Source organism: Salmo salar, chromosome 13 (assembly GCF_965601325.2).
Source record: "Salmo salar chromosome 13, fSalSal1, whole genome shotgun sequence".
NCBI classification, from domain to species: Eukaryota; Metazoa; Chordata; class Actinopteri; order Salmoniformes; family Salmonidae; genus Salmo; species Salmo salar.
The window spans coordinates 61,238,246-61,263,643 of record NC_138303.1 but is presented as its reverse complement, the minus strand read 5'-3'; the positions used below and the strand labels follow the sequence as shown (position 1 = coordinate 61,263,643).

At 40.8% G+C, this 25,398-nt stretch overlaps 2 protein-coding genes across 4 annotated transcripts in view; one reads left to right on the top strand and one right to left on the bottom strand.

Moving 5' to 3' along the window:
- LOC106567519 (long-chain-fatty-acid--CoA ligase 6) overlaps positions 1-25,105 on the bottom strand; it is a 79,275-nt gene extending 54,170 nt beyond the window's left edge. The window contains exon 1 of one of the 2 annotated variants that reach the window (XM_045693406.2): positions 22,446-25,105. The gene's annotated coding sequence lies outside the window, so the exon portion shown is untranslated. The remainder of the gene's footprint in view (positions 1-22,445) is intronic. The other variant, XM_014136844.3, reaches the window with a different exon arrangement.
- Positions 2,726-7,249, top strand: irf-1 (interferon regulatory factor 1). Of its 2 annotated transcripts, XM_014136758.3 has the most exons (8): positions 2,726-2,905; positions 4,301-4,392; positions 4,637-4,736; positions 4,908-5,119; positions 5,420-5,654; positions 5,775-5,809; positions 5,966-6,095; positions 6,564-7,249. In XM_014136758.3, the coding sequence occupies exons 2-8, from the start codon at positions 4,306-4,308 to the stop codon at positions 6,701-6,703; spliced, it is 939 nt and encodes a 312-aa protein (XP_013992233.1). In that variant the 5' UTR covers positions 2,726-2,905; positions 4,301-4,305; the 3' UTR covers positions 6,704-7,249. The 2 variants fall into 2 exon arrangements, with proteins under 2 accessions (XP_013992233.1, NP_001117117.1); NM_001123645.2 differs by lacking the exon at positions 2,726-2,905 and having other exon boundaries at positions 6,564-6,703.
- Positions 25,106-25,398: the final 293 nt, after the last annotated feature.

The following is a 25,398-nucleotide window of genomic DNA, read 5'->3' as shown; positions in this document are numbered from 1 at the left end:
GTTCTCCACTGAAAACAGCCAGACAGGCAGGACAGACAGGGACAATACAGTATATGTACTCACTCTAGTAGTATGACCTCTGTCGGAGGAGCTTTAGATGCCCATTTGAGGGAATTTCTCCTTGCAAACAGACTATTTATTATTCTCCATTCCTTCATCTCCAAAGCATGGCATGGAGGCTACTTTTTCCTCAGCAGTTTAGCATTCAGACATTTATTATATTATACATCTAATCTGTTCAGACATTTAATGTGAGTTTTTGATTTATAAAGACCCAGGGGCTTCAGTGTAGATTGCTGATACATATTCTGTGACTGATTTTAAAAAGTCAATAGAGCACAATAGTAACGGCGTCTTTATGTAGGCAATAACAGAGGCTAACTCCACCATGGCTCGTTGGTAAAGGCCTATGGGAATAAAACATTTTTGTAGGGGGTTTTGGATAAAGGTGAAAATAAGGTCTGGTAAACACAGGCTTAGGAGATCTTATATGTTTTGTTCTATGAGATATTCTTTATCAGTCACTTTTTTTAACATTTTGAAGCATTTATGTAATCAAAATAAGCACATAATGTCACATGCATCGTTGTAGGTAGACCAAAATGCAGCAGGTATATTTATCATCTTCTTTTATTGAAGGAAAAACAAAACACTTACACAAAACAAACGACAAAAACAGTCCCGTAAGGTGCTCAGACTAAACAGGAAACAACCACCCACAAACACAAGTGAAAACACACACAACTAAATATGGCCTCCAATCAGAGATAACAACAAACAGCTGCCTCTGATTGGAGGTCATTGACAAAACTAACATAGACATAGAAAACTAGAAAAACCACATAGAAATAGAAAACATAGAACATAAAACAAAAACCCCAAAACACACTAAACAACCACCCCCTGCCACGCCCTGACCAAACTACAATAACAAACAACCCCTTGTACTGATCAGGACGTGACACATAAAGAACAAAAAAGCTTCATAATTCATAAAGGTCATGTTAACTGACTGATGTTATTTCATAGAACAAAAAATATAAAATCTAAGTCTGTGTTAACCTTAGACTATACTTTCGGTGTTTATCACCAAACCCTATTCTTTCCCCATTCATTTCCCCCATTGGAATGGCTGAATGAACCAGAGGTGTTCATTTCCGGTTTTTAGGACTACAAGCTGGCGAGCTATATAGACATACTGGACGCTTCGCAAGGCCTTTAAATGAATCAACCCAACATTTTATTAATGCATTATATGCCCATGCCCTCAGAAGAGTTGCAATTAAATATGTGAATTAGTTTGCTGTCTATATTTCCTGTTCAGACAGATTTGTGGTGAGTTGCAATTTGAGAAGTAGTGAAATGAAAGCACTATACAAATGCAAGGAATGTCTTACTAAGAGCATCCAGGTTGGGATTTAGCAAACATGTAAAACATACTGAAGTACTAGGCTACCCATTGCATGTGAGAAGCCTCCTGGATAAGATATACCAAATAGTTAATTATACACACATTGGGTTGGTGGTAAACCAAATTATTTGTATAAAGAACAAATAATATTGACCACCATTAAAAGAGAGATATCCTTTTTTTCTATTGGGAAAACCCTGGGTTTTTTGAACGGAGCAAAAACTCCGCAGCAGGAAAATACCTTGCTTTTCCTCATAGGACTGGGACACACCCACACACTGTAATACACAACTCCCCCGCGCGCTCCGAGCTCAAACATGACAGTCATTTTATGGAAAAGACGGGTGACTTGTTCCTGCTTGACGAAGGGTTTCCTGGCGGATTAACCTCTGCACTGTAAATCAGAACACTGTTAAATACGCGTTTCTGTATTTATGCAATATGAGACAATTGAGATTAAAGCAGATCACTCCAATTCCTTATAATAAAGTGTATGGCAGTTTCATGCTGTTAGCATTCGAACATGGGTAATTCTTGAATAGTAATTCATAACACGATTGCTTAACTTTGTAGAAGTGGGCAATTGGTATAAGGGCTTTCTTTTGTAAACAAGCTCGTGTCAGCAATCTGACTGGAGTCTGTGGCACCCTGTACCAACTGAACAAGTCAACACTTCCCCTGTCGGTGCTTTTAATACCTACACCATTTCCCGGAAAAGCGCGACTTCTCAGTTCGACTGCGATTTATTTATAAGGGCTTGTCAATGCCTGGGCTATTGATGCTTTGCGGTACATAATTTCATCAATAACAGAAAATGCATAGGCTATTCACCCACTGGTTGCATTTGGCATAGTTATGCAATTACATCATGGAATCGTATTCTCTAATATTGTCTCATTATTGGGGATAATCGACTGCATTCAATTAAATTATAGAAATACGTGTGGGATGATTACTTAACTGATAAGATAGCCTATGTTTACTATACATCATCTCTATATATTCTATAAACACAAGTTCAATTAATAAACGATCAATAGTCATGCAGAATTGTTAATTTTCACTGAAAACAATAAGACATAAAAAGCCTAGATATTGTAAATGATACTTCATGATACTGCTACGATCAACATGCATAGCTATCTTACTGGGTCTGTTCACGCCTTTTCACGACTATCACAGCTTCGCTCACAACGGCATGATTTCTCGGAAATCAGGTTGCCTGTAGTTTGAGCGCGCGGTCCTTGTTGTGACATTCGGCGCAGATGCGGACAGCTGCCAAAACCATATGTATGCTACTAAGTGGGGAAGTCCCAGCATCTCTGTATAAAAACCATTGTTCCGTCAGCAGTGTACACACTGTCAATGAAGACCAGAGTGGATATTACAAGGAATAACAGAGGAACAACTTCTCGCTCCATCTTTACAAAAGAGAATACCTGCTTTTAGGCTACATTTCTAATCAATCGGATTAAGCGACATCATATTGCAGCTGTAAGTGATTTCCTTTTCTTATTGCATGCACTACTAGGCTACATATAAACAGTGCTCATAGTTCTCTTTGTACATATTTATAGACAATATCGTTTGTATTTATAGTAGGCCTATAGGCATTTTTTTTAAAATATTGACTCGTATTTGTTTTTACGTGTGTGCAGCAGCGTACGGCTTGTCATCGGGCATGCTCCACATATTTTGACGGATAATATTACACTGACTCGAACGCGCCTAGAAGCAAAGGGTTGTGGCGGTACGGTCAACTTGTTGGTGAATTAACCTAGCCGAAGTAATGCAAGTAGCTAATACAACATTGCAGTAGTATATTATGACTTTTCAAGAGTTCTAGTTAAAATATAAATATTTGCACGTTTTAGTAGGTCTAGGTGTAACACTGTTTGTAACGTATCTAGGCACTGCAATGCATTGGTTTAAATCCGTTCGCTTGTTCAGTGCATGATCAGAGTGTGCATGCTTGTTATTAGTTGAATATGTCTATCGTGTTCTTTTTAAGCACTTCTAAAGAACCTGCTCATGCACCAGATATAACCAAACTCTTTTATCTGCTTGAATAGGACAATGAAAAATACATTTAAAGACGTTCAATGTAGTCCTATTAAATGCACATGACAGAAATACTAGTAATGCTTTCTTTCACTGATTTGGATAGTCCAGTAATTTGACAGTCGTTGGCAATGGTCATGGCTACATCACACTTCCTGGTCATGACTAGACTAGGCATCCGATAGTGGGCGCTAGAGCTGCATATCGTCTGGAATTGATGTGCATTCCCGATACTACACTCGTGCTTTCCCTGGACCGGCTCGTACTTAAAGCATCCTCTATTCAGACTGTAAAGGCACAATTCCCCTCCTTAACTATCTTTAATGGCGAACCCCCGGAAAATATGTGTACTGTCTTAATAAAACACAATTTGCCACCACCATTTTCGTATTTTCGGGCAATTTAGGATGTTGTACACCCTTCGCTGAACGCCTTGTGCAACATCCTAAATTGTTCGAAAATACGAAATGGTAATGGAAAATTGTGTTTTATTAAGACAGTACACATATTTTCCGGCAGCTCGTCATTAATGATAGTTAGGGAAAGAAACGATGCCTTTGCAGCCTGAATGGAGGATGCTTTATGTATGAGCCGGTCCAAGGGGTACAGGAGTGTTTACTGGGAATGCACATTAATCTCAGACTACAGTGCAGCTGTAGTTCCCACTATCATCTGCCAAGGCTAGGTCATGAGCTTCCCTGCACTCATCATCTGCACTAACTGAGAAGGGCAGTGGGAGGGGCCTGAGTAACATGCTTGTACATCTACCTCACATTACACATGCCATGTGGCTAAAACTGAGCTAATCTATTCTTCTTACTCTCCCAGGAACCATGCCTGTGTCTAGGATGAGAATGAGGCCTTGGTTGGAGGAAAAGATTGAGTCCAACTCCATCAGTGGATTGGTGTGGGTGGACAAGGTAAGACTAATCAGACTCATCTAATGCATTTTTATGTACAAAGGAAATAAATACTCCCTGAAACATTGCAGTGGCGGACACTCATTGTAAGAAGAGACCTTAGTCCTGACATTGACAGCTCAAAGCATATTAAGCACTATTACCCATGAGAAGGACTACTCAAAACTAAGCATGTAGAGGAGAAGCTGGGGTGAGAGATAGGAGGCGCTCATTTGAAACCCATTGCTTTGTGGTTTTTGTCCAGGACAATAAGATTTTCTCCGTCCCTTGGAAGCATGCTGCACGTCATGGATGGGACTTGAACAAGGACGCATGTCTGTTCAAGCAATGGGCCATGCACACAGGTGAGCAAATAACACATACCTAGACTACCTACTATAGCCCCTCTCATAATACAATTTTATTTCACCTAGATGCATCATATGCTCTGCGCAATATGCACTTCAGCACCTTAAGGTTTTTCAATATACTTACTGCATCATAATAACAATGGTGTTACTTGTCTGTGGATGCAGGGAAATTCATACAAGGCGAGACTAAAACAGACCCTAAGACATGGAAGGCTAATTTCCGCTGTGCAATGAACTCCCTTCCTGACATAGAGGAAGTGAAAGACAAAAGCATCAACAGAGGGAGTGGAGCAGTGCGCGTCTACAAAATGAAGAACATCTACTCTAAACCAAATAACAAGAGGTCAAAAGCAAACAATGTAAAGAAAAATAAGAAGGTAAGGTTATATTCCTTTTTAACTGCAACCCGCTTTAGAATCCCTTCAACCCACTTTAGAATCCCTTCAACCCGCTTTAGAATCCCTTCAACCCGCTTTAGAATCCCTTCAACCCGCTTTAGAATCCCTTCAACCCACTTTAGAATCCCTATCATCGTAGTAATCCCTATCATTGTAGTAATGTATTCCCTCTGCTATATAAAGACCTGTGCATGTCATTTTAGCTGGCTGTATCCAAGCCAGTGTCAACAGAGATTAACATTATAATCTTACTTCATGCTTTGCTATTGTCTCTTCTAGGGGTCACAGATCAAGACAGGGGGAATGGCGTACAGCGAAACCAATTGCCCCGAGAACCTCAATACCAACACACACCTGCAGGAGGACAGTATGACACAGGAAAGCATAGTAGACAGCACAGGCAACCTAGGTGATTTTACATTTGCTCCAGAGTGTTCCACCAATGTGGAAATAGGCCCAGACAGCACCAACAACTTCTACGCATCTTTCCAAGTGTCACCAGACCACTCCACAGGTAAGATTAACCTTTCTAGATGCTTGGGTTTGACTAAACTCTTTGTGTTTGAGTGTGGGCTGCAAATGTAATTGAGGTTTGCACAATGCTCATGTCAATTGTCCTTCTTCAACTTTACAGACTATGAAGACGGTCACCAAGAAACCCTTATTGGGGTAAGTTTGTCTCAACTCTACAAGTTCAGTGTGCTTTTTTCATTATCAGGAATAACCATGTTTGCCAGATATTCTGTATTGAATACTAAAAATTCTAACACAGTTAAACCTAACAAAAATTCAACCAGGCTCATCACCTGTGTTTTGCTCATTTAGATGACACATCATTGGGAGCAAGGCAGTGTAAACGACAAGGGGTTCCAGAGCAATGAAGTAGGCACAGCAGAGTCCTTCGACACTGCAGAGTCTTACCACAGTCAAGAGAGCCAATGGAGTGATAACTCAGGTAAATTATGCTAGATGGAATCAGGCTGTTAATTATACTGTAGCATTCAACGGCAGGATTTCGTCCTGTCTGCATGTATTGTCTTTGTAAAACATTTGTTAGTCAAAATGAAGGACTACAACAGGAAAAGGAATAGGAAAACTCTGGATCCCGTAGGCCATTGGAAACATGTTTGTTAAACAAAACTGTCATATGTAAAACACTGAGACGATTGAGGACAGTGTTTCAATCAATAATATTTCCTTCTCATATGCATAAGGTGTGAAACATGATAATGCATATATGGTAAATAGATGGAAGACATAGAAGTGAATGATTACACCAGAGCCTAAGCTTCAGTTTTTGTCATTGCACCAAAAATCATCTAACAAGGCTGCTGTCAATACTGCAAAACATAAGAAGTCTGTACCATCTTTCAGCTGTGTTTCTCTTGCATCCCTGACCTCCTTTGTTTTGTTTGTCTGACAGAAACGGAAATAGAGCTGCGGCTGTACACAGAACTCAGCTCAGGACTACCGATCATTGACGACATCCTCTCTTACACCGACTACTGGACACTGAACAACAACACATCCAGTTATCCCCAACAGATCACATGCCCACTCTGAGCCCCGCTCTCTCAGACCCTGAACAGAACCAAAAGACTTCACTCCCAACCTTTTCTTTATCTCATGACCTCACGCTACACTATCTTTGCCATTTGACGAATGCTGCTCTGTGACAGTTGGAGGATCTCTAAAACCTTGGGTAGCATTTTTGAAAGGAAGTAAGTCTCGTACTCTCTACTGTGTTTCCACTCTTTGTTAAATCGTGCTCATAGCTGTATTGTACTCAGTATGAATAGCTCATTTACAAGATCCATAGTTGATATGAGGGAACCTAGCCCGTTGCCAGAACATCACATCAACTCTCCACTTGGATGAGCAACATCAGGTTTTTCTGTTTTACTGTGACAAAATGTTTCGTTATTTACACACTATATGATATAGAGCAGTATATTCCCGGACGATAATCATTCATAACGAACTATTATGGGAACTTGTCTGTTCATTTGGTGAAAGGTGTTAAAGATGTCATTTTGTGTATATTTGTATATATATTTTTAAGTCAATGTTCTTTTTTGTACAAAATAAATTAAATGAAATGCCAACCTATTGTGAGTTGTGTGTATCCTGTATAGTTCATATATTGTATACTATACTTAACATCTAAAAATATTTATATCTGACATGACATACTTTTAGAGAGGTTTTGATGAGGGGAGAACAGCCTGTATAACCTGATGAGTATATCTAAGACATGGGGAGTGTCCAATGCATCATTGTGCAACAGGCAACAGCCTGATACAAGGTTATAGTAACATTGTAAATTACAATGTAATAATTGTAAAATAACAATTTATTGGAAACAGATTCGTTTTGAAGGGAGTCTTATTGCCATTCTTCAAAGTGGCAGGGCTTTTAACAGAGCATAAAATGTTTTTTTTTAATGGTGAAGGGGATTTAATACAGCATTGTGTGTAAATCACATGATTATTCCCAGCTGTTGTAAACTACACTACTATATAAATTAGAGAGGAATTACTTTCTCAGACTCAAGCATATAAAACACTGTTGAATACCGATGCACATTTTTTCATGTCAGGTTTGTAACGTTTCTCGGAAACAGGTCAAACTACTTTTGCAACTGCTTTCCACAGAAGCTATAAGGGCACAGGGCGAGACCCAGATGCAGACACGGGAGGCAAATGGTTAGAGTCTCTGATATTTATTATAATCCAAGGGGCAGGCAAGAGAACGGTCGTGGACAGGCAAAAGGTCAGAGTCCAGGAGGTACAGAGCGGCAGGCAGGTTCGAGGTCAGGGCAGGCAGTATGGTCAGGTAGGTGGGTTCTACACAAAAACAAGATCCCACAACTAAAGGTGGAAAAAATGGCTGCCTAAGTATGATTCCTAATCAGAGACAACGATAGACAGCTGCCTCTGATTAGGAACCATACTCGGCTCAAAAAAAAGAAATAGAAAACTAGATTGCCCACCCCACATCACACCCTGACCTAACCAAACTAGAGGAAAATAAACGTCTCTCTAAGGTCAGGGCGTGACAAATCTATTCTTCCTCATGTGAGTTTCAGCCAAAGATAAAAGTTACAATTCATCTTAGTATGATGAATATACCCAAACCTGCCTTGCTCAAAATGTTTTGTGTTCGTCCATGTTTTATAATTGTTCTCATTTCCTATTTAGGTAGTTTGTCAAATCATCGCAATGTACTTAATACAAGGTATACATTTTATTGTCCATTGTATTATACAGTCGTGGCCAAAAGTTTTGAGAATGACACAAATATTAATTTTCACAAAGTCTGCATGATGGCAATTTGCATATACTCCAGAATACTATGAAGAGTGATCAGATGAATTGCAATTAATTGCAAAGTCCCTCTTTGCCATACAAATGAACTGAATCCCCCAAAAACATTTCCACTGCGTTTCAGCCCTGCCACAAAAGGACCTGCTGACATCACGTCAGTGATTCTCTTGTTAACACAGGTGTGAGTGTTGACGAGGACAAGGCTGGAGATCACTCTGTCATGCTGACTGAGTTCGAATAACAGACTGGAAGCTTCAAAAGGAGGGTGGTGCTTGGAATCATTGCTCTTCCTCTGTCAAACATGGTTACCTGCAAGGAAACACTTGCCATCATCATTGCTTTGCACAAAAAGGGCTTCACAGGCAAGGATATTGCTGCCAGTAAGATTTCACCTAAATCAACCATTTATCGGATCATCAAGAACTTCAAGGAGAGCGGTTCAATTGTTGTGAAGAAGGCTTCAGGGCGCCCAAGAAAGTCCAGCAAGCGCCAGGGCCATCTCCTAAAGTTGATTCAGCTGCGGGATCGGGGAACCACCAGTACAGAGCTTGCTCAGGAATGGCAACAGGCAGGTGTGAGTGCATCTGCACGCACAGTGAGGCGAAGACTTTTGGAGGATGGCCTGGTGTCAAGAAGGGCAGCAAAGAAGCCACTTCTCTCCAGGAAAAACATCAGGGACAGACTGATATTCTGCAAATGGTACAGGGATTGGACTGCTGAGGACTGGGGTAAAGTATAGGGGCATCCGGAAAAAAGCTTGTCAGGAGACGACAAGGTGAGTGCTACCATCAGCCCTGTGTCATGCCAAGAGTAAAGCATCCTGAGACCATTCATGTGTGGGGTTGCTTCTCAGTCAAGGGAGTGGGATCACTCACAATTTTGCCTAAGAACACAGCCATGAATAAAGAATGGTACCAACACATCCTACGAGAGCAACTTCTCCCAACCATCCAGGAACAGTTTGGTGACAAACAATGCCTTTTCCAGCATGATGGAGCACCTTGACATAAGGCAAAAGTGATAACTAAGTGGCTTGGGGTATAAAAAAAATAAAATGTAAATATCACATTTACATAAGTATTCAGATCCTTTACTCAGTACTTTGTTGAAGCACCTTTGGCAGCGTTTACAGCCTCGAGTCTTCTTGGGTATGAGGCTACAAGCTTGGCACACCTGTATTTGGGGAGTTTCTCCCATTCTTCTCTGCATGTCACGCCCTGACCGTGGGGAGCCCTTGTTTCTCTATGGTGTAGTAGGTCAGGGCATGACTAGGGGCTAGTCTAGTTTATATTTCTATGTTGTGTTCTAGTTTACATTTTCTATGTTTGTGTTTTGTATGATTCCCAATTAGAGGCAGCTGGTAATCGTTGTCTCTAATTGGGGATCATATTTAAGTAGCTATTTTTCGCACCTGTGTTTGCGGGATATTATTTTGTGCATGTGCATCACGTAGTCACGTTTCGTTGTTCGTTTATTGTTTTGTTGAAGTTTCACTTGATAATAAAGATGTGGAACTCTACGTAGGCTGCGCCTTAGTCCAGTTCTTACGACAACCGTGACACTGCAGATCCTCTCAAGCTCTGTCAGGTTGGATTAGAAGCGTCGCCGCAGATCTATCTTCAAGTCTCTCTAGAGATGTTCGATCGGGTTCAATTCCGGGCATCTGGCTGGGCCACAAGGATATTCAGAGACTTTTACCGAAGCCACTCCTGCGTTGTCTTGGCTGTGTACTTAGGGTCGTTGTCCCGTTGGAAGGTGAACCTTCACCTCAGTCTGACGTCCTGATCGCTCTGGAGCAGATTTTCATTAAGGGTATCTCTGTGCTTTGCTCCGTTCATCTTTGCCTCAACCCTGACCAGTCTCCCAGTCCCTACTGCTGAAAAACATCCCAAAAGCATGGTGCCAGGTTTCCTCCAGACATGACGCTTGGCATTCATGCCAAAGAGTTCAATCTTGGTTTCATTAGACCAGAGAATCTTGTTTTCTCACAGGCTGTCATCTGTCTTTTACTGAGGAGTGGCTTCAGTCTGGCCACTCTACCATAAAGGCCTGATTGGTGGATTGCTGCAGAGATGGTTGTCCTTCTGGAAGGTTCTCCCATCTCCACAGAGGAACTCTGGAGCTTTGTCATAGTGACCATTGGGTTCTTGGTTACATCCCTGACCAATGCCCTTCTCCCCCGATTGCTCAGTTTGGCCGGGTGGCCAGCTCTATGAAGAGTCTTGGTGGTTCCAAACTTAAGACATTTAAGAATGATGAAGGCAACTGTGTTCATGGGGACCTTCAAGGCTGCAGAAATGTTTTGGTACCCTTCCCCAGATCTGTGCCTTGACACCATCCTGTCGCAGAGCTCTATGGACAAATTCTTCTACCTCATGGCTTTGTTTTTGCTCTGACATGCACTGTCAACTGTGTGCCTTTCCAAATAATACCCAACCAATTGAATTTACCACATGTGGAGTCCAATCAAGTTCTAGAAACATCAATGGATGGATGATCAATGGAAACAGGATGCACCTGAGCTAAATTTCGAGTCTCAAAGCAAAGGGTATTTCTAAAAACCTGTTTTCACTTTGTCATTATGGGGTATTGTGTGTACAATAATGAGGAACATTTTTAATTGAATCCATTTTAAAATAAGGCTGTAACATAACAAAATGTGGAAAAAGTCAAGGGATCTGAATATTTTCTGAATGCACTCTATGTTAAAGCAACTTTACATAGACAGGATCACAGTATTGTTTTCAATAATTAAATTAGCATAATCAAAAATTGGTTTCTCCATTGAATCCTATGGGGAAATATTGCTATCAAATTAAATGCATTTTTGTTAAAACGGCTGTCCATACATGCAGTGGAGTTGGTGTTAGAGGTATCAAAACGATACTTTTACAGTTTTTTTCACAGTGCATTGTCCAGACGGTTTTCCTTCACAACGTCATAATTTGACCTGACTTATACTTATTAATGGGAGTTTTTCCTGGTCATTTGAGTTTATTATATGGCTTCAAGCTCCATGCATGTTCAGCTGCTTCTCAATAAGTTGGGTCTAGTTTCTAAATGTTCATGTGGCTTAGCTGATTCATGTCAGAAACATTCTCCCTAACTTGTCATTTTCCCGTACTGTACTCTGGGGTGGCAGGTAGCCTAGTGGTTAGAGCATTAGCCTAGTAACTGAAAGGTTGCAAGATCGAATCCCCGAGCTGACAAAGTACAAATCTGTTGTTCTGTCCCTGAACAAGGCAGATAACCCACTGTTCATAGGCCGTGATTGAAAATAAGAATGTATTCTTAACTGACTTGCCTAGTTAAATAATGGTAAGATAAACAAAAAAAGGGGCGGAACCGTTTAAGTCCCGTATCACTCAGCTCCCTGCCTAGCAATAAAGATGCAATGTTTAGTGATAAGGAGGAGACTCCATCCAAAGTGGGGTATGTATACTACCACAGGTGAAACCATGTCTTTGTTTGATGCAGCTGTATTGGCCCTCTGGGAAGAATAAACTTCGTTTAAGCTTTCATAGAGTCCGTTGAGTTTGTACGCTGAAAATGAGAACTTAACAATATGCTCCAAACACCGGCTTCTATGGCATTATCACTTAATTATCATCTGTATACATAACCTTTATACAGCTTCATTTTTTATTTCAAGCATTTTTTATTACAATAGACTTAATCCATGATCCATCCTGCCTATGCTAAGAACTAGTAAGTTCTGTCCCAGTAGCTCATATGTAACCACAAACACACAAAGAGAAGGTGGGAGGAAAGGAGGGAGTGTACCAAAATCAAGTGACAGATGAAAAACAGAGGTGCTTTCCAATCTACACACACTGTAGTGTACATATAATGTCTAACTGATACATAGGCTGTCCCATAAGAACAGAATTTCCATTACAAAAAAGAACCATCTAACCTATGTGACTGTATTTCTCATTGACCAAAGGGGCTATTCTTCATATCTATAATGGGATCACTTTACTGTTATCATTAAGATGCTATCCAGCAAACTGGTGCTGGTAGTCGGTTTCACCTACAGTATCAGGTACAGATAAACAGTATCTTAGTTGACAATTACAGTACCCTACCTGAAGACGTATTGTCAGGAATAAAAGTATGCACCTTCATATTTTGTTCAAGATATACACGTGCTGATTTATTGCTTCTGAACAAGCAGAAGTTTAACATGAGTTGTTTTGACGGTTGTGAAATGAGACCAGCAACACAACCTCACCACAGCACTGCAGCATGGGTAACTTCCCTTATCACGTGGAGAGAAAAGTCTGTTTGGTATTTCCCAAATGTTCAGCCCTAATGACCCAGCATGGCTGTACATACTGACTCTCCACCAAGGGAGAGTTTATGCTGCAACTCTGGTCTTCTGCAAACATTACCCAGAGAGAATATAAATGATCTATGACTGTAAGAGCATAATGTGTTGACGTAATTGTTTTAGTAGGTCTAAGTACTGTAATATTGACTCGTACTGTCATATATCAAGCACACAAAGCATGTGACAGAAAGGGTGCGAGCCTAAATATTAACCACCCATGCCACTCATTAACAAACAAAACATATAGTCCTTATTGGGGGGTCAAGACTCTCAATGACACAGGTAAAACAAACATAGCGAGCGACAGAAAAGGTGAGAAGTGTGTTCGTGTCTGTGTACGTGTGTTTGTGCAGGTTCTGAGTTGAATTAGCAAATATCTAATCTCAGAACAGGAACGAAACTGAGGGTGAGGTTGTTATTTCAACAATATCAACAATGGGATTTTGAATTGTATTTCAAAGTGATGAATTATCATTGTTCTCTCTCAATCAAAGCCAAGGGTTACCAAGGAAACAATAACTCAGATGTTTGATGATAATCAGAGATTATCAGAGATAATCAGATTATACATTTTTCTTCTCCCCTGGGAAAAGAGTGAGGAGGAGGAAGGGGGACTTGGCAATGTCCATTGCCTTTCATTTAAATTAAGTCCCTTTTACTGGAAAGCCAGACGCGACAAACACACATTGGCTTTATCACCTGTTTTTGCACCAGATAGTGTGAAAAAGTCAACAGGATTGATAATAACCACAGGCTTTTCTGAATGACAGGATGTCAATAGGCAGAGATAAAGTAGAGTAGAGAGCATTAGGACGATTTAGGGCAGTGATTCTGAATACCAATGCTCAGCAATGGAATGCATTTATGGGTCATAGTCAAGACTCAGCTGATATGCATGCCTTTTGAACACATGTAAATGTCTTCCTATTAAACTCAGTTCTGTCTATGCAAACTCTGCTATTATAGATGAATTATTACACTATGGCTTGTAATCAAATTGGATGGACATGTAGCAACGGAAGTGCCATAATCATTGTGGTATGGTGGTGATATTACTGTTGGTGAGATGTTGCATGATCTTGTTGAACATAACACCATCACCACCACTTTAAACCCCTCTGTTTAAATCCCTTCCTTTAACCACTAAATCCCTCCTCAAACTCACCTGCTCAAACGAATAATCAAACAAATAATATTTGATACGTCAATGCAAAATGATTGAAATGAGTGCAAGGAATCACAACAAAGGCCAAACAAAACAACATAGTAGAGCCCGGCTGGGGTAGGTTGATTTTCAGGTTTAGTTTCTGTGTTTACTGTGTCTTTAGACTTGACCTTAATGCTTTTGTTTGGCTTCTCTGGAAACACTTCTGCGGGGCAGGCACACACACCTACCCACTGGCAGCTGCATCTCCCAATGATAACTCAGGGTACTAATGCACTACAATACAACACAACATTACTACAATACCACAATACACCCACGACACAAAAGTATGAATACTAACTAACAGAATGATCTGATGTGATCTGATGTGGCATGGTCGTATGTGCGTCCCAACTGGCACCCTATTTAGTGCACTACTTTGACCAGGGCCCTATGGCTGAGAGCAGGCTGAGAAGGAGGAAGAGATCCCTGAGTGACTCAGGCTCTAAGCCTCCCTATGTCTGTCTGCTGATTTACTAGAAAGACCAGAGCTTCTCTGAAACACATAGAGACCAGGAATGCCTGGCATGACACCTACCATGTAGTGGAAGGGTGTGGGTTGATTAAAAAAAAAACAACAACAGATAAATCAAGGTACATTGCATCTGTTGGAATATTGTTATTTAGCTAGATAGCTCATGGTTAGCTATACTACACTACACTACACTAAATGGCCAAAAGGGGACACCCCTTCAAATTTGTGGATTCGGCTATATCAGCCACACCGTTGCTGACAGGTGTATAAAATCGAGCACATAGTCATGCAATCTCCATAGACAAACATTGGCGGTAGAATGGCCTGTACTGAGGAGCTCAGTGACTTTCAACGTGGCACCGTCATAGGATGCCACCTTTCCAAGAAGTCAGTTTGTCAAATTTCTGCCCTGCTAGAGCTGCCCCGGTGAACTTTAAGTGCTGTTATTGTGATGTGGAAACATCTAGGAGAAACAACGGCTCTGGCGGGAAATGGTAGGCCACATAAGCTCACAGAATGGGACTGCAGAGTGCTGAAGCGCCTGTCCTCGGTTGCAACACTCACTACCAAGTTCCAAACTGCCTCTGGAAGCAACGTTAGCACAAGAACTGTTTGTCGGGAGCTTCATGAAATTAGTTTCCGTGGCTGAGCAGCCGCACACAAGCCTAAGATCACCATGCGCAATGCCAAGCTTCGGCTTGTGTTGTCTAAGGTTCGCCACCATTGAACTCCTGAGCAATGGAAATGCTTTCTCTGGAGTGATGAATCACGCTTCACCATTTGGCAGTCCCGATGGACAAATCTGGTTTTGGTGGATGCCAGGAGAACGCTACCTGCCCGAATGCATAGTGCCAACTGTAATGTTTGGTGGAGGAGGAATAATGGTCTGGGCTGTTTTTCATGGTTCGGGCTAGGCGCCTTAGTTCCAGTGAAGGGGTTTGATTCTGTGCTTCCAACTTTGTTGCAACAGGCCCTTTCCTGTTTCAGCATGACAATGCCCCCGTGCACAAAGCGAGGTCCATACAGAAATTGTTTGTCGAGATAGGTGGGAAAGAACTTGACTGGACAGAGCCCTGACCTCAACCCATCAAACACCTTTGGGATGAATTGTAATGCCGACTGTGAGCCTGGCCTAATCGCCCAACATCAGTGCCCGACCTCACTACTGCTCTTGCAGCTGAATTGAAACAAGTCTGTGCACTAATGTTGCACATTAGTGCGGTATGGTGAACAGAGTGCCCCATGGTGGCGGTGGGGTTATGGTATGGGCAGGCATAAGCTATGGAAAATGAACATAATAGTATTTTATCGATGGCAATTTGAATACACAGAGATACAGTGACGAGATCATGAGGCCCATTGTCGTGCCATTCATCCGCCGCCATCCCTCATGTTTCAGCATGATAATGCACATGTCACAAGGATCTGTACACAATTCCTGGAAGCAGAAACGTCCCAGTTCTTCCATGGCCTGCATACTCACCAGACATGTCACCCATTGAGCATGTTTGTGTTGCTCTGGATTGCCGTGTATGACTGCGTTTTTTCCAGTTCCCGCCAATATCCAGGCACTTCTCACAGAAGAGGAGTGGGACAACATTCCACAGGCCACAATCAACAGCCTTATCAACTCTATGGGAAGGAAGTGGTGGTCACACCAGATACTGATCCACGTCCTTACCTTTTTTTTTTAAAGGTATCAGACTGTGACCAACAGTCCATTGATGTGAAATCAATAGATTAGGGCTGAATGAATTTTTTTCAATTGAGAGATTTCCTTATGAACTGTAACTCAGTAAAATCTTTGAAATTGTTGCATGTTGCGTTTATATTTTTGTTCAGGGGCCATAAGCCAACTGGAAAATGCTCATCCAGAGGAAAAAATGGCAAAAAATAAATGAATAAATAAAGAACAAGGTTTTGAAGTGTCTGTCCTATATCGTATCTTGGAGTTAACAAAAGCTAATTTGTATTTTTTTTGGACACATATTTAACCTGTTATTTTTGTTGGCACAAAACTACGGTACATTTGGAAAGTATTCAGACCCCTTGACTTTTTCCATATTTTGTTACGTTACAGCCTTATTCTAAAATGGATCAAATAATTGTTTCCCCTCATCAGTCTACACACTGTACCCCATAATGACAAAGCTAAAACTGGTTTTTAGACATAAAAAACAGAAATACCTTATTTACATAAGTATTCACACACTTTGCTATGTGACTTGAAATTGAGCTCAGGTGCAGCCTGTTTCCAGTGATAATCCTTGAGATGTTTCTACAACTTGATTGGAGTCCACCTGAGGTAAATTCAATTGATTGGACATGATTTGGATAGGAACACACCTGTCTATATAAGGTCCCACAGTTGACAGTGCATGTCAGAACAAAAATCAAAGCCATGAGGTCGAAGGAATTGTCCGTAGAGCTCCGAGACAGGATTGTGTCGAGGCACACATTTGGGGAAGGGTATCAAAACATGTCTGCAGCCTTGAAGGTCCCCAAGAACACAGAGGCCTCCATCATTCTTAAATGGAGAAAGTTTGGAACCACCAAGACTCTTCCTAGAGCTGGCCGCCCGGCCAAACTGATCAATCGGGGAAGAAGGGCCTTGGTCAGGCAGTTGACCAAGCACCCGATGGTCACTCTGACAGAGCGCCAGAGTTCCTCTGTGGAGATAGGCGAACTTTCCAGAAGGACGACCATCTTTGCAGCACTCCACCAATCAGGCCTTTATGGTAGAGTGGCCAGACGGAAGCCACTCCTCAGTAAAAGGCACATGACAGCCCACTTAGAGGATGCCAAAAGGGACCTTAAGGACTCTCAGACTATGATTAACAAGATTCTCTGGTCTGATTAAACCAAGATTGAACTCTTTGGCCTGAATGCCAAGCGTCATGTCTGGAAGAAACCTGGCACCATCCCTTCGGTGAAGCATGATGGTGGGAGCATCATGCTGTGGGGATGTTTTTCAGCAGCAGGGACTGGGAGACTAGTCAGGATCGTACAAAAAATGAACGGCGCAAAGTACAGAGAGATCCTTGATGAAAACCTGATCCAGAGCGCTCAGGACCTCAGACTGGGTTGAAGATTCACCTTCCAACAGGACAATGACCCTAAGCACACAGCCAAGATAACACAGGAGTGGCTTTGGGACAAGTCTCTGAATATCCTTCAGTTACCCAGCCAGAGCCCGGACTTGAACCAGATCGAACATCTCTGGAGAGACCGGAAAATAGCTGTGCAGCGACGCTCCCCATCCAACCTGACAGAACTTGAGAGGGTCTGCAGAGAATAATGGCAGAAACTCTCCACATACAGGTGTGCCAAGCTCGTAGTGTCATACCCAAAGAAGACTCAAGGCTGTAATCGCTGCCATAGGTGCTTAAACAAAGTACTGGGTAAAGGGTCTGAATACTTATGTAAATGTGATATTTCAGTTTTTTATTTGATACATTTGCTAAAATGTATAAAAAGCTGTTTTTGCTTTGTCATGATGGGGTATTGTGTGTATATTGATGAGGGAAAAAAACAATTTAAACAATTTTAGAATAAGGCTGTAACGTAACAAAACGTGGAAAAAGTCAAGGGGTCTGAATACTTTCCGAATACACTGTATCTCAATACTTCCATTTGTTTTTATGGGGTACCTTCAGATGAGTCCCGTGACATTTGTGGGGGTTGTAGAGAAAACGGAGAATACCATTGTGTTCGTGAGAGTCTCCCCTTTCCATAGTGAGTTCATATTAGTGTGTAGCTCAACTGGTTTGAAAGTTACAGACAGAAGTTGGCACATCAGCGTTACCGACTTCAGACAAGTCTTGTGTGGGGGTCTAGTGCAAAACAGAGAACACCTTTCCATAGAGTGGTCATAATAGTTTTTAAGCCATTCAATCGCTGTGGACGTTTTCGTGAGAAGACCCATTTTTAGGATGTCTCATGGTCTGACACACACCTCTGTCGTTCGGCCGTCTTCCACCGCAGAGGCAGAAGGGCGACATAGGCGGATGCGATGGATTGAGATGCAGCCTATGCAAAAAACCTGATATCTTTTTTTTTATAATGTTACTTAGATTGACGCACATGTGCTTCAAGAGACTTTTAAGAATAAAAAAAAATGGATGAATAAGATAATTGGCTACAGAAGTACCATTTTTTACCAATCTTTATAGCTTTTTTCCAAAAACAAATCCAAAAACACACAGGAGGAGTTACAGGCTAGCTACAAGTGGCTAGCTTAAACCGCGTTCACGTGCTAGTTGCTAATTGGTTGAACACTGCACATGCATAACTACAACCAGTTAGCAAGTCGTAAATTTTGGAGTTAACCAGTTCCGACTAGCACGTGATTGCGGCATTAGTTAACGAACTAACTACCTTGGTCATGGCACGAATGACCAGAATGAAACATTGATAAACCACCAAAGTCACACCCCATTTCTGTTTGAAAATTGAGAAAGAGGATTAGTTGTACTGTTTTGCGTGCCCAAAGTTGGACATTTCCCCCATCCTTGTGGCAATTTAGCCAATGATACATATAAACTTTGCTAAACAACCAAAATAACTCTAGCTCTGCAGAGGGCAATTTCAACCCAGAAATTCCTACAATTACCTATAGTCTTTGGTCAAAACAGGATTAAGTGTTGAAACATCAGAATCACGTGCAGAAACCAGAATGAAGAGTTACAGTAGGAGCAGTGAAAGACAAAACCACAAATCAACTATTTTTGTATAAGCAAGATATTATACAAGGTATCCAAATCACAACCTTGAACTTTTCTTCACTCTCCCTCTGACTTGATAAATCGAAGGTTGGACTGAGAGTAATAAAATACAATCGTCATACAGGATGCTGCTATAAAACAATCTCAGTGGACAAGCTCAAACATCTGCAGTTGTTTTTGTCTGTCTATAGCAGGCTGTGACTGCTGCTCTGAGCTACTTGTTCGATTTCTTGTAAATCACGTGACTTTTCCTAGGGCTGCAGTGTGGGCCTCTGGCCAGGGAGTATCGCTACTGAGAAGAGGAATGTCACCACTGAGAAGAAGAGAGAAGCATTTACAGGAAACTATGTGCCCTGTCATGGATCCATGTCCATTACTTGTGCACACATGTTTAAATTGTCCAGGGCCTGGCTTCCCAAAAGCATCTTAAGGCTAAGTTCATCATTAGAACCAACCACACCAATTGATATAATAAACCTAAGTCAGATAATTACTGCAATTACTGCGATTTACACAATACACAACATTGACAAATACCAGGTTACATAAGAACTAGGCTACATACCGGTGGCTGACTTGACACACGTACCAGAGAAATGCCCTTATCTCTGCATCAGCAGCATTAAAACAGATTTTATTGAAAGATTTGATCCTTAATGTGAATCTCAATGGGCATTTAAGCACTGTAGTTTGTTTTCTGTAGGTTAATTGTTTGAGGTGAATACTTGTAGACTGCTACACATCAGGATTACACCAGTACTAGACCTCACATTATTTGGAATTCTGGCTCATAAGTAGTGGTGTAAGTACTACTTAAGTAGTTTTTTGGGGTATTTGTACTTTACTTTTTACAATTTAGATTTTTGACAACTTTTACTTTTACTTCACTAGAATTCCTAAAGAAAATGATGTACTTTTTAGTCAACATATTTTCCCTGACACCCAAAAGTTCTTGTTAAATTTGGAATGCTTAACAGGACAGAAAATGGACCAATTCACACACTTATCAAGAGAACATCCCTGGTCATCCCTACTGCCTTTGATCTGGTGGACTCACTAAACACAAATGCTTTGTCGGTAAATGATGAGTGTGACCCTGGCTATCCGCAAATAAAAAAAACTATTAAATTGTGTCGTTTGGTTTGCTTAATATAAGGAATTTTAAATCATTCGTACTTTTACTTTTGATAGTTAAGTATATTTTAGCAACTACATTTACTTTTGATTGTTAAATATATTTAAAACACAATACTTTTAGACTTTTACTCAAGTCGTATTTTACTGGGAGACTTTCACTTTTATTTGAGTCATTTTCTATTAAGATATTTTTACTTTTACTCAAGTATAAAATGTAAATGTAAAATGTAAATGTATGACAATTTTATACTTTTTCCACCACTGCTCTCAAGTCTGGGTGCATTGCGTTTTCTGACCTAGTTGGTCACAATTTCCTTGATCACTATCACTGTCTTACAATTGAGAGAGAAAACATCTTGCTTGGCAGCATTCCACATCCAAAACACTATTAAAAAAACATCTGTTCTGGCTCTGTCATGAAAATAGCGTAAGAGATCCTCTTCCTAACTTTGACACAATCAATAGGCCTTTATTTAGAATTCAGCATGTTTAATACTAGAGAATTACCTGCATGCACAAAGGCCTACCAGTGCATTGTAGACAAGCATGCCATTTCTAACTAACTTTAGGCTTAGTGACAAAACTCTTCACAATCACGCAAATACCTCACACATTGTTTCACATTAACAGTACTGTCATAGTAAAAACCATGTGACACCTGGTTAAAAGATGAGTTCATACTTTTATTGTTATAAACTGTGAGAGTAACGAGAGAAACCGAGTGAACCCGTCTTAGGGCAATCAATGTTTTGGCAGTATACTCTTGGCGACATCTTGTGGTCTTTTATCAAACTTTTGAAGTGTGAAGTGATGCATTTTTTTTTTGTGCCAATTAAGCTTGTGTTGTGATATCAATCACATGTCACAAGGAAAGAAAGAGAAGCAGTGATGTAATCAATTCTTCAATGGGCCAGCCAAATAGAATATTTGGAAATGTATAAAATGCCACCCGACACATTTCACTTAAACCCTACCAGTGACAATTTGCCTAGGGCTCCAATATACACAAACTCTGACACCAAAGAGACATTGTCACAGCTGTGATAAGGAGCAGACCAAAGCACAGCGTTTTCGTAGTTCCACATCTTTATTTAATAGTGAAATGTGATGCAATACATAAACACTTAAACTAACCAGAAAACAACAAACCGTGACGCAGAGAGGGGGAAAAAACACACTACTCAAAATATAATCACCCACAAACAACATGCAGAAACACCCCTACTAAATATGAACTCCAATTAGAGGCAACGAGGACCAGCTGCCTCCAATTGAAGGTCAACCCAAAAAACCCCAACCTAGAAATAGACAAACTAGAACTACAACATAGAAAGAGAAAACATAGAACAAACACAAAAACACCCCCTGTCATGCCCTGACCACTCTACCATAGAAAATAACAACTTATATTGGTCAGGACGTGACAGACATCAAATCAAATCAAATCAAATGTATTTATATAGCCCTTCGTACATCAGCTGATATCTCAAAGTGCTGTACAGAAACCCAGCCTAAAACCCCAAACAGCAAGCAATGCATCTGAAAGAAGCATCAAAGAACAGAAACATCAAAGAACAGAAATACAAATGTTCTTTAAAGGTATTCGCATTTATCTGCAAATTGTACACGCACAGGCACAGAGGCACGGACACACGTACGCAAGCACACACACCCACACACACACAAAACACATACACATCTATACATTCTAAAACTGAGGTCCATCAAAATTGATCAGTTACAAACAGCCTGAATGAAACGATGTTGCTTACGTGGTACAGCAATTCAAGGTATGGGTGGACGAGTTTCAAAAAGAGCATAGAAGCCTACGAGACAAGGGCATTTCATTTTTCTTTACAGTCCCTCACTTTCACTTTCTCACATAGCATGTGGGTAACAGATTATATGAAACTATTGGTAATAAAGCATTTATTGACTTGCACCATACACACATTTGAGTATATTTAGTATTATATTCTTACATGAACAACAGAAATACACAACCATGTTTTGACCAATCTTCTGTGAAAACATTGCTTTGGCAATCCCTAAGGCCTAAGTAATAGTTTTATCATATCCTTGGACATCTACATGCAAACTCACCTTCAATGCAGTGAGAAGATCATATTCCATAGTAAAACGCATTCCAATGAATACATCCATAAATATACAGAAAATATCCTTAACATAAATAAAGATTGAGGGACCCAAGGATAGCTGGCATGCGTTGTGTTTTCATGGCAGTCAGTTTTACTTTCACTTTTTGTTGTGATCCGTTGGGGGGAGGGCTCTGGCATGGAAACTCTTTGCTTCTATATAACCAGCTGTATATTTGATCAGCTCAGGAAATGTAGATGTAAGGATATTAGCGATGATATTGCAAATTCAGTGCCTTCGGAAAGTAGTCAGACCCCTTGACTTTTTCCACATTTTGTAAGGTTACAGCCTTATTCTAAAATGTATTAACTCTTTTATTCCCCTCCATCATCAATCTACACACAATACCCCATGATGAAAAAGTAAAAACAGGTTTTTAGAAATTTTAGCAAATCTTTAAAAAAACCTGAAACATCACATTTACATAGGTATTCAGACCATACACTCTGTACTTTGTTTAAGCACATTAGGCAGTGATTACAGCCTCGAGTCTTTTTGGGTATGACACTACAAGCTTGGCACACCTATATTTGGTGAGTTTCTCCCATTCTTTTCTGCAGATCCTCTCAAATTCAGTCAGATTAGATTAGGAGCGTCGCTGCTGGAAGGTGTCCTGTTGGAAGGTGAACCTTCACCCCAGTCTGAGGTCCTGAGCGCTCTGGAGCAGGTTTTCATCAATGATCTCTCTGTACTCCTTTCATCTTTGTCTCGATCCTGACTAGTCTCCTAGTCCCTGCCGCTGAAAATCATCCCCACAGCATGATGCTGCCACTACCATGCTTCACCATAGGTATGGTGCTAGGTTTCCACCAGATGTGACACTTGGCATTCAGGCCAAAGAGTTCAATGTTGGTTTCATCAGACCAGACAATCTTGTTTATATTGGTCTGAGAGCCTTTAGGTGCCTTTTGGCAAACTCCAAGCGGGCTGTCATGTGTCTGTTACTGAGGAGTGGTTTTCGTCTGGCCACTCTACCTGGGGCGGCAGTTAGCCTAAGGGTTAGAGCGTTGGGTCAGTAACCGAAAGGTGACAAGGTAAAAATCTGTTGTTCTGCCCCTGAACAAGGCAGTTAATCCACTGTTCCCCAGTAGGCCGTCATTGTAAATAAAAATGTGTTCTTAACTGATTTGCCAAGTTAAGTAAAGGTTAAATAAAAATAAATAAATGATCAATGGAAGTCTCATAGCAAAGGGTCTGAATACTTATGTAAATAAGTTATTTCTGTTTTGAATTTTTACCGTCATTTCCGGACTATTGAGCGCACCTGAATATAAGCCGCACCCACTGAATATTAAAAAAAGTATTATTTTGAACATAAATAAGCAGCACATGTCTATAAGCCGCAGGTGTTTACCGGTACATTGAAACAAATGAACTTTACACAGGCTTTAACAAAACACGGCTTGTAACAAAAATAAATAGGCTTTAACGAAACACGGCTTGTAACAAAAATAAAGAGGCTTTAACGAAACACGGCTTGTAACAAAACCCAAAAAAATTAGCAGTAAGCTTTAGTTGTCTTTTTGCACTGAGTCAATTCCTCACGCTGCTGTTTCCAACGTCTTATCATCGACTCATTAAGACCAAGCTCCCGTGCAGCAGCTCTATTTCCTTCTCCAACAGCCAGATCAATCACCTTCAACTTGAAAGCTGCATCATATGCATTTCTCCGTGTCTTTGCCAGGATGAGGGTGACAAAATGACTACCGTAATCAGAATGATGGGAAGTTTGAGAGCGCTCGATTTAATCTAAACAGTAAACAAAAAAGTTGTTTGACCTTAACCCTTTTGGCAATTTCATTGGTCTAATGAAAGCTTCATGCCGCCAAAAAACTGAGCACGTCACAGAATGTGTTTTTTTGGGAGAAAAAAATTTGAAAGCGGGAAAAATCCATATATTAGCCGCGTCATTGTTTAAGCCGCGAGGTTCAAAGCGTGGGAAAAAAGTTGCGGCTTATAGTCCGGAAATTACGATAATGCATTTGCAAAAGTTAACAAAACCTATTTTCACTTTGTCATTATGGGGTATTGTGTGTGGATTGATAAGGAGTTGTATTTATTTAATCCATTTTAGAATAAGGCTGTATTGTAACAAAATGTTGAAAAAGTCAATGTGTCTGAATACTTTCCAAAGGCACTGTATATGCATTGAGTGCTCTTTCCATGACATAGACTGACCAGGTGAATCCAGGTGAAAGCTAAGATCTTTTATTGATGTCACCTGTTAAATCCACTTCAATCGGTGTAGATGAAGAGGAGGAGACAGGTTAAAGAATGATTTTTAAGCCTTGAGACAACTGAGACTTGGATTGTGTATGTGTGACATTCAAATAAAATGTTATTAGTCACATGCGCCAAATACAACAGGTGTCGACCTTACAGTGAAATGCTTACTTATGAGCCCCTAACAAAAAATATGGATAAGAATAAGAGATGAAAGTAACAAGTAATTAAAGAGCAGCAGAAAAAATAACACTATATACAGGGAGGTGTCGGTACAGAGTCAATGTGCGGGTGCCCCGGTTAGTTGAGGTAGTATGTACATGTAGGTAGAGTTAACCAAAGTGACTATACATAGACGACAACAGAGAGTGGCAATGGTGTGGAGAGGGGGGGGGGGGGGGGGGGGGGGGGTGCAATGCGAATAGTCTGGGTAGCCATTTGACTAGATGTTCAGGAGTCTTATGGCTTGGGGGTAGAAGCTGTTTAGAAGCCTCTTGGACCTAGACTTGGCGCTCCGGTACCTCTTGCCGTGTGTTAGCAGGGAGAACAGTCTATGACTAGGGCGGCTGGAGTCTATGAACATTTTTAGGGCCTTTCTCTGACACCGCCTGGTATAGAGGTCCTGGATGGCAGGAAGCTTGGCCCCAGTGATGTACTGAGCCGTTCGCACTACCCT

Excerpts from the sequence above, each read along its gene's own strand:
- irf-1 (XM_014136758.3), top strand. The coding sequence starts at position 4,306 with ATGCCTGTGTCTAGGATGAGAATGAGGCCTTGGTTGGAGGAAAAGATT. Across the intron at positions 4,737-4,907 it reads GCAATGGGCCATGCACACAG|GGAAATTCATACAAGGCGAG; the intron begins GTGAGCAAATAA and ends CTGTGGATGCAG. Across the intron at positions 5,120-5,419 it reads ATGTAAAGAAAAATAAGAAG|GGGTCACAGATCAAGACAGG; the intron begins GTAAGGTTATAT and ends TGTCTCTTCTAG.